This window comes from Passer domesticus, chromosome 6 (genome assembly GCF_036417665.1).
Source record: "Passer domesticus isolate bPasDom1 chromosome 6, bPasDom1.hap1, whole genome shotgun sequence".
NCBI classification, from domain to species: domain Eukaryota; kingdom Metazoa; phylum Chordata; class Aves; order Passeriformes; family Passeridae; genus Passer; species Passer domesticus.
This window is the reverse complement of record NC_087479.1, coordinates 35499527-35516217: the sequence shown is the minus strand read 5'-3', so window position 1 is coordinate 35516217 and position 16691 is coordinate 35499527. Positions and strand designations below refer to the sequence as shown.

The 16691-nt window shown below is 44.4% G+C and overlaps 1 protein-coding gene across 8 annotated transcripts in view; it reads right to left on the bottom strand.

Annotated features, from left to right (window-relative positions):
• Positions 1–593: 593 nt before the first annotated feature.
• RGS6 (regulator of G protein signaling 6) overlaps positions 594–16691 on the bottom strand; it is a 260910-nt gene continuing 244812 nt past the window's right edge. For all 8 annotated transcript variants that reach the window (XM_064424434.1, XM_064424439.1, XM_064424438.1 and 5 more), the window contains one exon: positions 594–4994. In XM_064424434.1, the coding sequence (XP_064280504.1) occupies positions 4944–4994 (51 nt within the window). In that variant the 3' untranslated portion in view covers positions 594–4943. The remainder of the gene's footprint in view (positions 4995–16691) is intronic.

The window sequence follows — 16691 nt, the reverse complement described above, 5'->3', positions numbered from 1 at the left end:
CAGAAGAAGCCAAACAAAGGGATAGCAAAGTTGTTGTGCAAAGGGTCAGAAAGATGTAGCAGAAAATTTGTATCCGTTGAGACTTGTGAAGCTGTGAGCTGCTCTTGCTAGTTAATGCCAGTGTATCTGCAGTCATGCCCTATTTACATCCTTTTCCCAGGGGACCATCTTGTGATCTAGCTCACACTCCACTCAAGTCTTGTTGTTGACGTAGATGTTCTGACTAAACCCTTATTCCTGATGATTATCGAGTATAACAGTGGTTGCCAGTTATTTTTCAGAATGCTTTACCCCTCTACTGAAGAGTACAAAGAAAGCAAATTCCTTGGACAGACCTATTCCTTGCCCATGATACTGCATATTGTGTTATGGCAAATGAATTTTTTTCCAAGACCATTTCATACAGAGGGTGAGGTTAGATTTAAAAAAAATAAATGGAAAAACAGGAAAGGAGAGACACATTGCTTCTGTCATTCTGCTGGGGACACTGAGAAAAGGGTTAGGCCAAGGCCTGCCCATGGATGCACCCAGGGCTTGCACTGGTTCCAGGAGGATTATTTTTGTGTGCATGAGTGCATGACAGACAGAACAGATTTGGTCCTTGTTGCTTTGACTTTTCCAGGATGCTCCATTTATTTGTGCATTTTAGGAAACAGACTGGTACAGTCAGATGTTCTGTACCTGGGTTCCCCTTCTCCCACCCAAACCATTAATAATTTTAGGCTAAAAGCATCACCCATGCCAGAAGATGAGAGAGCCAAATCCTTTTGAAGGCAAAGGACTTACCAAAACCACCAGGGTTTCACCTGAGTAGGACTAAACAGAGAACTTCACCACAGTCTGTCACAATTTGGCTGAAGAGACAATGAGTCAATTTTGTATTTTCAGACCAAAATAATTGTCTGGGTGGGGGAACACTGTTGCCTCAGCTTCCTTGAAAGCGGGAATGAGATTGGCATTGCTGAGATAATTTCAGAATTTGGGTTACAGTGCATAAAACTTATTCACATTCTGCAGTCAGCAAAGGGGTATATTTTGTCTTCATTGTCTCACTATACCTCTTGTAGGATTTGACTGCAGCATGGAAGCATCCTGATATAACTTTACAGTGCATCATATTGTTGTTACTGTAGTAACTTATTACTAGGACATCTTATGTTATCTTTATTGCTGCAGTACCTGGTACAAATGTACCACTGTTTGTCCACACATGCTGTTATTACTGCCTTATTCCCCAAACTAATTTACTGCAGCATCCTGTTGTGTCTTATTGCTGCATTATCAAAATGCTACTTTACTGCAGTGGCCTGTGTTACCTTATTGCTACATTTATTCTGGTATTATTATGTCAGCTTACTGCCACTTTTTATGGCTGCCCTGCTACCATTTTATTACAGTACTCTATGGGATCTTAGTGCTGAGTTATACTGAGAGTACATTAATCCATTTGCTTCAGCCTAACGCTGCCTGCAGTGGCTCGTCGAACCTTTCCTAGTGCTTGTCCTGCTGCTGTTTTGCCACAGTAGCCATGAGTGCTCTGGATACTCTATTATCCAAATAACAGTGCACAGCCATATTTCACAGCCATACCCCTGTAAGTATGGGTAGTTTTGTAGCTAGGTTGCACAGCTGGGACATTGTAGAAGCTTTCCAGACTGTCTTTCCTCGAATTGATGCCATTTAGAACATAAACAGAGGTGGAAAGCTGATTTCCTAACTCATCTTCAGCATGATGAGGTAGTTGGAAGACACCGGACACTTAGAAAGCAGCAGAGTACAGCTTGCAGTGCTCAATGGGATACCACTGGGTGTACAAAAGTAGCATTACTTGGAATAAGCAAGGTCATTAAAAAGCAATAATTCAAGGATGTGGTTCATGTGGAAGTAGTTACATGTTTGTATCACCATATGTGAAGTAAAAGACATGTGAAGAAGGGTTAATATGTATTCCCAGGAGGAGGCCTTGTCTACTCTCATGTTTGCTTTGGAGAAATTTAGTCAGGAAATGAGGAGCAGAGCTTTCTTCCCTCCAGAGGATATGCAGCTCTGTCTGCTCAGCTAGCCATTGCTGAGCAGATTAGTTTGCACGAGTGTGCATTTAAATGGCAAGCTGTTCAGCATCCAGGCCCCCTGATGCACACCCATATGCACACTCTCCGTGTCTGTAAGAATTCCCTCCATGTGCTCAACTGTTCAAACATGGAATATTCCCCACAGGCAAAATACTGTCGGAGCCAGCATGACCGTCCTGCAGGAATAAAGCTGAAAGACAAAGCAGAGTGTGTTGCTCACAGGGCAGCAGCACATCTCCAGGTTAAAGTCTGGCATTTCTGCTGCCTGCACAGACCATAACCCAAATTCTACCTGTCCCATCACCCACCAGCACTCTCCAGTCCTCCCCACATGTGTTCCCGTGCTGCAGGACCTGAGGAGTACCTCTGCAGAGCTACCCCATCCTTCTCCCAGGATACAAGCTCTCCACTGTCAGGAACTCACTGCAAAGCAGAGAAGCACATATACCACTTTACTATCCCTGCTCCTTGCTACACACCAGTTTCATGTTTTATATGTACATCTTGCTCAGGAATGCTCTGCAGACCAGTTGGAGGGATCACAAGACAGATCTCCCATGGGAAATGCCTTGTAGCTGGGCAGCACTGGCAGCAGAGTAGCTTGGAGGGTGAGCAGCTGTTGGTTTACAGAGCTCCAGTGATGCATGGCACTGGAGGGTTTGACAGAGATAAAAACACCATCTACAAGGCTCTGAGAAGAGATGACTTCTGTGTTTTCCTAGGGATGACCCAGGGGGCACATATGCATGAATGGACATGTGAACTTAATACACAAAGACCTGCTATTTTCCAAGGGGACCCTTGGGCTGGGTGGGCAACAGAGGACAAATAGGTCCTGCAAGGACAGCTAAGTGACAATTTGGAGGGAACCAAATGTCCTCTTCAGAGGCAGAGGACCACAAGAATGTCAGGGACATTTATGGTTCTGCAGTCCTGGAACTTGCTTGTGTTTCATGGAGGATGAATTTGGTCTGAAGGCCTCAGACAGCAGGCTGTTTAGGGTATAGGCATGTGTAAAGAACAAAGATCATACTCAGTCTACTGTACATTCATGCAGGTGAATGGACCTTAGGTATAATGGATATGAGGACTTTTCTGCAGGAAGGAAAGGAGATATGAGAATGAGAACTGTCATGGGCAAAGATGAAGGTTCTTTTTCTGACAGAAACTATGCTGGCATGTTTTTGTGCATACATAGGCCTTAGATATTAGAATAATACTTGCTTCAGAAGTGAATGTTGTTGATAGCCAGCTGTCTACTTAGCTAGATGGTTTTGTCTAGGTAGGAATGCAGACTTGTAGCCATATAGCAGTTTCTACCACCTGTACAAAAAGCCAGTTTGCCTTGGCATGAGTGAAGAAGACCAAGAAATGTCTAGTTGCATGTATGCTTCAGATCTGAACTGCTTACAAAATAGAGGAGATTTTGTGAGTCAGCTGAGTCTTGAAATTCCTTTTATAGATAGTATACTGTATGTGAATGCAGGTCATTTTCCTATCTGCAGCTAGTATAAGTGGATTTCATAATAAAGTCACTTCAGTCCTGTCCTCATCCTAACTGCCATACCTCCAACAGCTTGAAACAAGTTACTGGGCCATCTTTTGCTGTTGCATTCATGGGCTGCAGGTCAGATGAGTTTTAGTGGAAGCTCATTTCTTCCAATGGTGCAATTTCACTCTCAGAATGATGCTTCTCAGCAGGGTCAGTTATCTGAGCATGATATCACAGCTGGGTATGCTGCTGTTTAGGGTGGGTCACTTGGCACCCAGTGCCCTGCCCATTCATGCCAACAATTCCCTCCGCAGTGTAGGCTGAATTTTGACACCTGCCCACATCAGAGTTGCCTTTCCCTGGACACAAGTGAATGGATTTTGGCCCTCTCCGATTGGAGAGCTGGAGTCCTGTTTGGTTTGCTCGGAGAAAAGTTTGAACATCCATCATTGATTAGGTATGCAAAATCTTAAATAAATAGAAAATTAAATAAAATATAAACCGACTCACTTTAAAATACTGTGTGTGTGTGTGTGTGTGTGCATTGCACATCTCAAACATTTCTTTTTGAGCATCAGGCAGAGTCCGATCACATTTGCACTACACGCACATGCAGAATGATTCCGCCGATGTCAGAGAATTTGCACCAGGATCAGTCTGACTCAAGGGGGAAGATCCTCAGGCGATGAAAACCACTCCTGCTTTCCTGACTTCAGCTGAGGATCTGGCCATCATCTCTGGATGTGCTACTTGCTATTGGAAGGACAATGAGTGATGAACTTAAAATAGTGCATTTCTTTTTTTTTTTTCTCTCATTGTTTTAAAGGAGAAGAAACATAGGAAAGAAAAACCAAGTCAAAGTCAGTGAATCTGCAGGCAAAATGCATTTGGGGTTTAGTGAGAAGGAGAAGCAGCTTCCAGCTAAAATATCCAGATATTTTATTGGATCCAGACAGCCACATGAAAGGGAGTAAATGAGATTGTGGCGCCATCTTATTACAGTCATGTTTGTGCCAGGGAGAAAAGAGATGTAGAAAAACACTGATCTCTCTCAGCTCTTCGTTCTCCAAGCTGTGGTTGGGTCTGTTTCCTTAAATAACAAGACAGCAAGCCCTCGCCTTGTTGACCTCCCGTGTATGGTGAAGTGTTCTCCAAACCTCAGTTGGAAACAAAGTACCTGCACAGAGCTCAGGGTCCTTAAGGAGCTGTGCAGGCGGGGAAGTGTTGGTGTAAACTGTGAAGAGAGGTGCTCCACTGGCGTGTGGCTCTGCTTCCACTTGCTCAGGCCGTCTCCCCTGCAGGGACCTGCTCTCCCTGAAATGCCCCGTCCCCGGCAGTGGTCCCAGCTGTCTCTCCCGCGGGGCGGTCGGCTGCAGCTGTCAGGAGGACTGCATCAGGCCTGTGAGGCGCTTGCTTGCCAGAGACTTTCCCTGGAGGGAGGGACAAACAGACAGAAGAGATCCAGAGGTGTAAGTGATGTCTTGGAATGGTTTCTCTGGCAGTGAGAGGCAGGGGCCTTCCCCCAGAGTGGGGCACAAGGCTCTTGTGACAAGGGAGGCAGGTGGGGTGAGCTTGCCTATAGAATGTCATGTGCCTGCAGTTTTGCCCCAGGAAAGTTGTTTGGCAAGGAGGAGTTGTGCCTAATGATGTCCAGTGGCTATCACTCAAGGCTGTGCCCTGGGACCCGGTCTCATGAAGATATTTCCTTTCTCCAGTTTCATGGGAACTGGTAAAAGCAAAGCCCTGTCCTACACTCACTGCTACTCGTTCTGCTGTTCTCCTGCTGGTGCAGAGCTCTACCCAGCTTGAGAGGGATGCACAGCCAAGGCTGCTGTGGAAACTGGGATGTCTCTCCCACAGTCTGTGAATCAGTATCAGCTGCACAGCATCCACCAGGTCTAGGTAAAAAGTAATTTCAGAAACAGTTTAGCCTGTTCCTGCCCTGCTATCACTCACCTTGGCACACTCCTTGGTCACTTGCCTCATGGCTTGGTGGCTGTTCTCTCCTGCTGGGTCTCCCTTCCCTCCCTGTGCTCTCCTGCAAGCCGCCGATGCAAGAGTGTGGCTGTGTCAGCCCTGCTCAGGCCCTGCTGTCACCCACATGAGCTTTCCTACTGGCAGGACCAAGGACTAGGAAGAAGGAAGGTCACCTGCACATCTGAACTCCTTCCCTAACTTAGACCATGCAGCATCTGTTTTCAGGAGCAAAGGACCTACAGGACCTATTTAAGGACCTACAGGACCTATTTAAGGACCTGCAGCCAGTGTTCTCCATTTGCAGACAGGGATATCCACATAGGAAATACTGATGACTTTGCAATTACTGATACACAGTGAAAAATTATCTCAGGTATTGCACCAGTTGCTGTATTTCTTTGGTGAGCTTTCCTCTTGAAAAACTGTGTTTTTCTTAAAGAAAAAAAAGTATTGCTTGAAATAAACATTCAGGGAATACCAGAGAGCTGTAGAATACCTAGCAGCTCTTAAACAACCTCCTCTTCTTTACTATATTTAGCCAAGATTTCCTTTGCAATAGGAAATCTTACTGATTGCTGTTTCAAAGAAAGAGCCACAAAAAGAGCAAGAGAAACAGATTATTCAGTAAAAATGAGTAAGCACAAAATATAGAAAAATTTGAAATGTAAAAATTAGCAGGCTATCTGAAATAAATATTTTTAAACAAGTTAACACTCTAGGAAAAGAGAAACATTTCCCACCTCCCTTTGATTTCTAATCTCTTTCCATGTAGGGCTGTTCCAGAAGGATGTAGCTGTTCCCTACAGAAGCAGCATTTCATTACTGAGATGTGTGACTTTCACCAAATAATTTGTTCAGCTGCATGAGCACACACGGCCTAATCTGTCTGTGTTCTGTATACCAGCAGCTGGCTGAGGGAAACACTGTCATCCTGCCAATTGTCCTGCCTGGCAGGAGAGGCCACATCCATTGCTCTGTGCCTCACAGACAGGGCTCAGCATGGCAATGGCCAGCTCCCTCCCAGAGCTCTGCAGACACACCATTCAAGATACACATGTATCTTTTGTTGTTGTTTGTTTTTTGCAGTATAAATCAAATTTTTGATTATCACTATTTTTAAATGCACTGTTGTAAAGCTTGGCCCAGTGCTCCCCCAGGGGGTGGCCAAGTCTGCAGGGCAACATGGCTTGGGGGACTAAGACCACAGCTGTCATTTTGCAGCTCTTGAGGAATTCCCGGAGAGAGAGCGCTAAACAGTTATCAGTCCCTGAATCCTTTTTATAGGAAGAAGGTAAAGATATGGATGTTAATTCCTGGAAGAACAACATGGCTGAGTTTAGGAGAAAAAAAAAGTTAGTTTCCACCAATATTTGGGTACTTCCTTAGGGGAAAAAAACCCCAAATAATCCTTGGTTTATATAATGCCTATTCAGTCAGACTCTAACTAATCTGCGCCAGGCAGCTCCTCTTGTTATCTTCTCACAGGCAGGTGGCTTGGGGCTACGCCAGCTCCCTGCGTCAGGTTCCAGCAGGGCTGAGGAGCAAACACTGTTCCACATTCCTCTTTTCATCATTCCTGTGTTCAGAGCAGGAAGGAGAAACGCCGGTAGCAGGCCAGGCTGAGGAGAGGGGACAGCTGCCCTGGAGAAGGTGGTGGGCTGGAAACGAAACCAATGGCCATGATTTGCACAGAGCAAAACTTTGCTCTTGGGTTTCCCTGTGGAAACTGCGTCTCATTGCGGGGAAAAGCAATGGCCTCCATCTGCAGCTCCCCCGTCTCATGGGAAAGGCGTTACCCTGGGAACTGCAGAATCTTCCCGCCTGCAGGCTGGGATGAGTCCCCAGTGCAAAGCCCGTCTGTCTGGGAGGATAACTGCGCCGGGGAATGGCCTCATGGGCAGGGACATGCAAACAGATGGGTGCAAGAATCTCTGTTTTAAGACAGCAAGAAGCAAGCAGCAATGTTGTCTGCTCGGCTGTTGTGTTCACCTCTGTGTTAGGACAGATGGCAAAAGGATCCCTGAAATTGCATAAAGGGATTAATGCTGTGACATTTTTGACTACAAGCAAAAGTGCTGTAATGTTCAGCCCCCAACTAGAGGCATACTGATGTAGGGGATTTTGTTTCAACCCAATGCAGGGCAAAGTGTCAGCCTCACGGCATGGGTCTGAGTGATACGGATATCTGCAGGCTGGGCTTGGCTGGGATGCAGGTGTTTGGTTTAGGATTCTCTCATCTTAGACCTCCTCATTAAAATAAAAGAGGATCAGGAAAAAATGCATGCATTTCATTAGGAAACCTGGTATCTCTTTCCTATTATTAACATGAACAAGGAGGGAGTAAACCAGTGTATAACAGGTGGAAAAGATGGATGGGATCTGCAATCCACCTGCTGATATAAATGAACATGACTCAGTTGTTTTCACAGAAGTGCTGCTGATTTACACCACTTGAGGGGCTGGCCCATAGTATCTCTGTTTCAGGTTTAGCCCTGCAGGGCTTCAAAGACACAAAGCCCATCAGGAGACACAAAAGGTTTGCATCAGCTGACTGAGAAAAGCCTAAGTGCAGCACACACAAAGGCTTCTTTGGAATGGGGCAGGTCTCATCCCACAGGCAGCCAGCACTCTCCCCAGGACCCCCTGCCAGTCCATCCAAACCTGCCTGGCCCTGCTTGCCAAGAGGGTGTCCATGGCCAAAGAGTCCAGGATGGTGACAGCATGCTTTAGTGTCATTGCTCAGTGTTTGGAAAAGAGGCATCTGGGTAACCGAGAGGGTGGCCTGTGCCCACCTTGAGACAGCAGAGGTGAGATGCACTCCTGTGTTCTTTGTGATCCCACAACTCTTCCCTGAAGCTGCATAGTGTGAAGGCCTGAGTCAGTCAGGTGAAAGGCTGCTCTGAGAAGCTGGAGGTGGCTGAAATAGTTCTTAAGCACAAGCAGCACCTAATTTCTTTAAGAAGGTTCAACCAAAATAAATTATGTTTTCCTTCCATGCATCTTTGTTTAGCATGAAACCAGTGGCTGTCTCTACCTCTCCTTTCCCCACTGGAGGAGAATGTCAACAACTGCTGTATTTCCAGGAGAAATTTCATTTGAGCCAGGCTGGCAGGGGATTTGGAAAGTGTACCATCTCAAGCTCAGCACACTTCAGTGCTTCTTTTACTGTGCCACATGTATATGCTGAATAACTTAAGGCAAGATTAGAGTGGATGTAAGGAGTGAACTTTTTACAGGGGGTCTAAAGTCTATAAAGAAATCCCCAGTCCTCCAATCCCAAAATATTTGTCACTACTAATTAGGGTTACAACAATTAAAAGCCCAGACTGTTGTCACTGAAACAGCATAGCACAAGCAGTAGGGCATATGTTGTACGGCATATGTTGGGTGTTGTCTTGGATGCAGGAAGGCTTCCTTCTCTCTCATGTCCTGCAAGAAATTGAGTTGTTCCACAGCTTACAGGCAAGGATGACATGGAGCTTCACTGCATCTGGCAAAGGTTATACCCAGTTCTCTCTGTGCTGCTGAATGAATCTGTTTGTTTTTTTTTTGTTTGTTTGTTTTTTTTTTGCCCTTGAACACCCCCATGACAGGAGCCATTTCTTAAAGACAGTGTAAAATCTGAATCTGGAGTATCCTAAGGAAAAAAATCAGGGAATTCTTAATAAACCTAATGAAACTGTCCCCTAGAATATGACTTCCAAGTATGTGGCCATCCTAACTGCTTGACTACATGTCCAGCAGAGTTTTGGATCTCAGCACTTGTGGACCATCAGGGCTCACTGAGGCCTGAATAAAGGAAATAAATATTAACCTGCAGGTCACAGGAGATGGTTACCATCTTCAGTGGCTGAGCCTTTGCTGAGCAGCTACTAAGCTAAAGTGTTACATGCAATCAACAATTATTTTAATGAAGCAAAATTCAGCAATTTAACATAGCCAAGAAGCCAAGAAGGAGAAAAAGGGTGTCTGGGATTTGATGCAAAAAAGGGACGGCACTCCTTTGAAACCTACTGTATGAGCCAGCAGAGTTTCCATCTTGCTCCTTGCTTTTATCTGCCAAAACTAGCACTTTGCACAGTTGGAAGAGAAGCAAAGAGTGGGAACTTTAAAAAATATTTTTAAATGAAAAGTTTAGTTCTGTCCAGTACCCATGACTTCACACAATGTTGGTATGCTCTGCCCAGCATGGTGCAATTCAGCATGCAGACATTCCCCACCCCAGCATGCACAAGCCAGAGCTCCCATGCATGTTGTCAACAACTTACCTGAACACCAGGGAGGATTTATCCCATAAGGAGCTTTGTGGCTGCAGCAGTGGGAGAGAGGAGAGATGGCAGCACAGGCTCCCCTTTGCCATGTCAGTACAGACCAAAGTGCTTTCACGCTGACTGCTCACCTCCACAATTTCCACCCACCAGCCTGGGGCTTTGTTTGCTACAGCTGGCCCCACTTCTTGCTTTCTACCTCTCATTTGTGCTCAGGGCTCTCCTTTTCCCAGTCTGCTGCACAATCTGTTCCTGCCAGAAGCATCACCTTCCTGGAAGAGAAGTCATCTCCTGGGGAGCACTGTTGCCCCATCCCCTTTTGCAGAGAACTGGCGCTAGTCTGCATCTCCAGTGGAGGTGAGGTAATTCTCCTTCCATCAGCTTGAATCTGAGGTTTTTTACATCATCACAGGCAATGCTCAGTTTTCCTATCTGTTAGCTAACATACTACAAGAAATTTGGCAGTGGACAGACAAAATCCTGCAACCAAATTTTACTTCTGAAGAGATTGTCATGGTCCTAGCACTGTTTGGTTTTCAATGTTATATTACAATGCAGAGCTTGGAGAAGCTTTATTTTTGTGCCATTTAAAAATACTATTTTTATTAGATTTTTTCATTAAGATATACATTGTCAACATAAGATAAGCATAACATAAATTAATGAAGTTAAATCAGAAACTGAATTAAAAACATAATACTGGAAAATAACTTAGTTCAGCACAAAATAAACACAGACATATAAACTATGAACATAAGTAACATAAATTAACACAGAAAATGTGGCAGACAATATCACTGATTACACACTGACACAAACTGAAAACAGGAGCTGCAAAGTGGCTGTAGAGCGTAAGGTGGGGCCAGATGCTCCCAGCATGCGGAATGCTCACCTGTTCTTGCCAGCACAGTCTCATGAGTTACCTCCAAATTCCTGCAGAGTGGGCCCCACTCCTCTTCTAAGGCTTGACTGACAAGTTACCTGAGCTTCTTGCCATTCCTGCCCATCACAGTGAAGCTCGACCACCATGGGTTACATTCCCACATTTGATATTGCTTTTTTGCTCTTCTAGCTGACTTCTCTTATGGGAACAGTTCAGAGCTTCAGTCCAATTAAAACCAGTATCATCTATTCACATTTTAAGTTGTGAGGATTTCTTACGCTTCCTAAATGAGGCATTGCACTTTGCTTGGAGAAAAACCAGTACAGCACTGCATATGGCACAAACCAGGATCTGTGTATTCACCCTCTCCTAGCACAGCTTCATAACAGCTGCAGCCCTCCTCTACCATCCCACCAGCACCACAAGTAAGATCCTCTTCTTTTGTGGTACAGACTGGGCTCCTTATAGCTGAAAGTGAACCAGTTGTGGCATTGGTTGAAGCTGTCTATGGACTGCAAATTCAGCATGTTTTCCTTCCTTTGACAAAAACCCAGGAAGACAGAGAAGCAGATGGATCACTGCAGCCAGTACACAATGGTGTAGCAGACTGCTTTTTCAAGCCACCTCAGAAATGCCCTAACTGAATATTGCTGGTCTGTCTCTAGGATAGGGTGTGATTCTGTACAAAGGACTCAGCTTCTTTGACAGCTTTCAGCACAACTGGGAACCAGATATGTAAATGTCTTGCACAGAGGAAAATGAATGCACCACTGAAATATCAAATCTCTCTGGAGTATCAAAATAAACTTGGCTGAAATCACAGCAGGGGCTAAGCACACCTCCCTCCCAAACACCTTGCTAAGGTCATGGTTTAATATCTGCAGATAAACCTGTCTGTAGTGAGAAGGTACCTGGTTTTGTCTTCCAGGGTTTGTGTGTGGCTCAAATAAAATACAGCAAATTAATAATGGGTGTGTTTGAACTCTGTATTGTGCTTTTCATCCAGAAGGGTCCTCAAACACTTTCACAAATGGTATGCACAAAGATCACTCACTCACTTTGCCCTTACAGGGGCAAAAGGAAGCTGCCATCCTGTGCCAGCAGCACTACACAGCAGTGCCTTTAGGAAGGATAACTCATCAACTAGAAACAATGGATACTTACCCCTTAAAGGAAGCCATGTATCTAGAGCAGACTGTGCAGCATACAGGTGACACATGCAACTTACCCTGACCAAAGTGGGTAAGGTCCCAGGACAATACCAAGAGCAGACGTGGCACACTCCTGCCTGCAGCGGCGAGTCAGTGCATGCGCCGTGCAGGCCACGCATGCAGCCCTCTGCAGCACCAGCTGTGCACACTGCCTGGCTGTCACACCAAGGGAACAGTCACAGGGCAGGCTGCAAACACGGGCTGCAGCCCCTTTGTGCTTTGGGTACATTCTGATGCTTCCCACCACCTCAGTAATGCAAGTTCCTTTTCTCAGCACAAGCCAGTGTAATGATTGGAGTAGTTAAATGAGCACATTTTCTTTTAAAGTAAAATACCTTCCAAAGACAAAAAGAACCCTTTTCCCAGATGTCTTTTCTTGATGACAAATCTAAAAAACTTTGGAATCCACTCCTGTATCCTTTACCTTCTTGCTGTCTATTCTGATAACCACTTCACCAGCATATCAGTTTATCACCTGTTTATACTTTCCACTTTTTCAACCACTATTCTCTACCAATAATGGCTTAAACCTTTGCCATTATTGGAGGTTGTGAATACTTTCCATATTCTCAAATGCTGTGATCTATTTATGTAAGCTGGTAGAGCTGGGAAAGTGAAAAAGTGGGAAAAGTGGTAAATATTGACGGCTTTATGAGATTATCAAGGAACTAGTTAAAAAGATGACATTGGGCAGCAATTCTTTCTCCAGCCTTACACCTTCTTCACTGCTTTCATGGTTACTATTTATAATACATCACAGTGACACAGCTGTACAAAACATCACACAGTTCACCTGAGGAAGATAAGATTTCACTTGTGTGACACCACACTAATGAATTAAGAATAGGACTGAGTTTGACTCGGACTCTGATCCAGCAGTACACAAACCAAGAAAACATAAAAAAGAGCATGAATAGCAGTGGCCAAGGGATGAAGCTCAGGGTCAGGAAGATGGGGAAGAAGCAGCAGGGAAAAACAAAAGTGACAACATGGAGCTGGGAGACATCAAGGAAGGGACAGCCAGGAAAATCAGGGTAGAAACCAAAGCTTTCACAGCTTTATAATGCAAGAAAGCAGATACATATGGAACTGAAATTAAATATGCAACTGTGGATTTCTCTGGGCACTGAACTGGGATGCATTTACATCCTGAAACAAGAATTGTTCAATATCAAATTACCAAAAGATACCAGAAAACTAAAGCAAAATAAATGCTACCATGATAATGTCAGTCTGCATCACTGCAAGGAGGAGAAAGGCATTTTAGGCTCCAGACAAAAAGTATTTTGGGCAGCGAGCATGATAAATACATTGAATACAAGACCTCCTGTCATTCTTGTTTCTGGAAAAGTTATACTTGCATAAGAAACCCAGGTGGAGCACTGGCTCCACAGCCATTAAGGATATCATGTGGGGCTTCGCCTACAATGCTTCTGGGTGAAAATACAAAACCACTAGACTGGTGCTGCTAACACAAGGATGACAAGAGCTCCTGCTTCCCAGCTTCTCCTTCTGCCTATGCTATGGTTAATGAAGCTGGACCAGTCTGTCGATTCAGTTATTAACCTGTGCTTAGGAACTGAGACAATCTTCAATTTTCATCGATGTGCTGTACAAAATGTTCCATCCAAAATGTCCAGGATTCTTTGAAGAAGGGTCATTTGAAAACCCTTATTGTTACATCCTTAATCTACAGTCTACTTCCCACACAGCTCAAACACAGACCATCTCATCCTTCACCTTATTTTCTTTCAACACTGCATTGAATTTACACAAGAGATTCTTTGCCTTCTTCAGCTAAAGACCTTTTCCAGTCCAGGAACATACTGTGTAACAGTGTTTCACATCTGTCAGTTCAGCCAGAATTTTTAAAAATTCTGCCTAAAGAATAGATCGCTGCTCTGGTCACTCTCTTGTCCTTTAAAGCACAAAGACTGAGAACTCTTATCCTCTAAAAAGTGGTACATATGGGTGTGCCTTTTTTTTCTTAAAGAAATATCCACTGGGAATAAAATTCAGAGGTCTCGGCACTGAGTCACCACCTGGACACTGAGTCATAAATTTTAACACCTGTTTTTTCCAGAGAAAATTCCTTCCCTGGAATATAGCCATTTTAGGAAAGGTTGAATTCAAATTTGGGTATGATGGCCCAGGCTTATCTAAGTTACCTGCTGAGGCTGGTATCCATAGGTTTAATCCCTGCTATTGCTGAAGTACCCATTGCTGCTTTCAGAGATAATGCTCAAGATGCAACAAAGGACCCCCCTCCTATTTCCTCCTTTATTAAATGCAAATGGCTACCAGTGCAAGTTAGGCAGAGACTTGGTGGCTTCCTTTGTGAGACAAAAAGCAGCAGCAGTTCCCCTAAATGTACTCATTAAAATATATTTTCCTTCTACACTTGGCCCTGAAGGATCATCTCAGCTTATGAGAACTAAGCTTCTGTCTATCTGATTATTAAATAATTTCTAAAGCAGATGGGAAACCACAGTGGTTTAAACAGCTAGGCTTAGGCTGCAGGGCTAAAAATAGTATAGCAGGCTCCTTTTAATTAGTAAGATGATGAAATATGACACAAGAGAGAGATGTAGATATATGGATTTGTGTGTATGTGTGTCTTTAAAATTAAGTTATTACTTCAATACTAGATATTATTTATAACATATATGATACATGGTGTCTGATTTTTATGATGCCATTTATCTTCACTTGGGAGAGAAGACAGGCTAACTCTCCTTTCATAATGTCAATCCTTGTTGTATTCAAAAGGAAAATTGTAATAAGATAAACCTACCACCATGCACAGTGCCATCCTTTTTGAAATGAGATGGATTAGTAAGTGCTCCCAAACAATAGACTGTCAGCTCTGCAACTCCAGGATATTGACCATTCCCCAGGGCACCCTGGAGAGCATGGAAGAGCCAGCCTAGTTTATACCTGTGATTCCAGAGCATGGGAGCCTGACATAGGGCCAAAGGGGCCAGGTACTGTGATGTTTATCCTACCACCGTGCTGCCTATGTATTTTTGAGGACTCTTCAAAACCTGAAGAGAGGAGAAAAGACATCTGCCACCCCTCTGCTCCAGCAGCGCTGGGCAGCATGTGCCCTGCAGTGTTCTGTTGATCCACCATGCAGATGTGGCCCTTTGATGCTCACCAGATGACTGATGACCATGTTTGGTCCTGCGACTACAAAGCTGCCATGAAACACATGGACATCACAGCTTCAGACTTCTGTCAGGTGAGTTGAGGAGGCTGAGGGTGCCTGGCTTGTTGGGGGCTGGATCAGACAGATGTTCCCTCACTCCAAGGGGAATCCAGACAGGCACTGCAAACCATGTCGTTTGGTACAGAAGGACCTGACCACAGCAGGCACAGGTCCTTTTGGCTACCGCACTGTGGTGCTAAGGTGTCAGCTGATACTTTGCAAGGACCTGGAAGTAAAGGTGAACCATCACCACAGTGAAAATTGCCCTGTCAAAACCTTGCTCTTATTGTCATGCTTAATGTGGACCAGACAGCACATGGCTTTCAGAAAGATGTGGTGCAAAAACTTGGTCCATTCATTAGTCATGAGATGCCTTCTGTTGGTCAAAAATATCAAGCCAAGGAAGACAAGACAATGGATCTTGAAGACTGGTATAAAAAAATCATGTAAAGCCCTGTTCTTTCCTCATTGATCCATGTGAAGGTGGAAAGCCTCTGGTTGCCTAGCAGAACTTCATGGTGTCTTGCTAAAGTATGTCAAATTGTCTGGAGCTAATCCCTGACTCCTGAGTTATGACTAACATAAGCAGGAGCCAGGTGGATAAAACAACTTCCACTTGCTCCAAGTTGTGCTCCTAAAACCAGGTGTACAGCTTTCCACCCAGTGCAGGAGACCAGTTTGGGAGCACTGTAAGATTTTTCACAGGTGGGGCTTAAGTAAGAGATAAAAAGCTGCAATACTCTTTGTAGTTTGTCAACACAAAGCTTTACTGTTTCTCTTTTGTTTCTCTTTCTGAAATGTTGAATTTTTTCCTGTCTTTGTCAATCAAGAGATGGTGAGAAATAAGAAACCAGAAAAGGCAAACTTAGAGAGTCTGATTTTTTCACTCAGGTGAAGACTCTCTGTCTAAGATGCTGGATGTGTCTGGTCTTCTGGCTACAAGTCAGCTTTCTCTGATATGGAAAGCAACACTGTAAATACAGTATTTCCAGCAAGGAAAGGATCATGAACCTCTACCTCCATGCTCTTGCTCTGGCTCTATGCCACCTGCAGTGTTCCCCAGATTTGAGTACAATGATGTAAAAGGAAGGGCTCTAGAAGAAAGGGGGTCCAAGAGAGCTGGTCAATATTCAAGCATCACTTTTTCCAAGCTCAAGACCAGTGTATCACCATGAGCAAGAAATCAAGCAAAGGGGGCAGGAGACCCTTTTGGATGAGCAGGGAGTTTCTAATAAATCTCAAACAAATTCTGGAAAAGGGGGGTGGCCACATGGGAGGACTGAAGGAACAGTCAGAGTATATGTGGATGTGAAAAGAGAGCCAAAGCCTATTTGGAATTAAGTCTGGCAAGGGATATGAAGGACAACAAGAAGGGTTTCTAAAGTACATCAGCTGCAAAAGAAAAATTTGGGAAAATGAGGGGCTGCTGCTGAATCAGATGCATGTCCTGGTGACAGAAGACACAGAGAAGGTCCAGTTACTGAATGCCTCACTTTTTAGTGCTGAGGTTGGGAATCCCAGACTTTGGAAGTAAGAGAGGAAGGGTAGAGAAAAGGAGACTTCTCCTTGGATATAGAGGG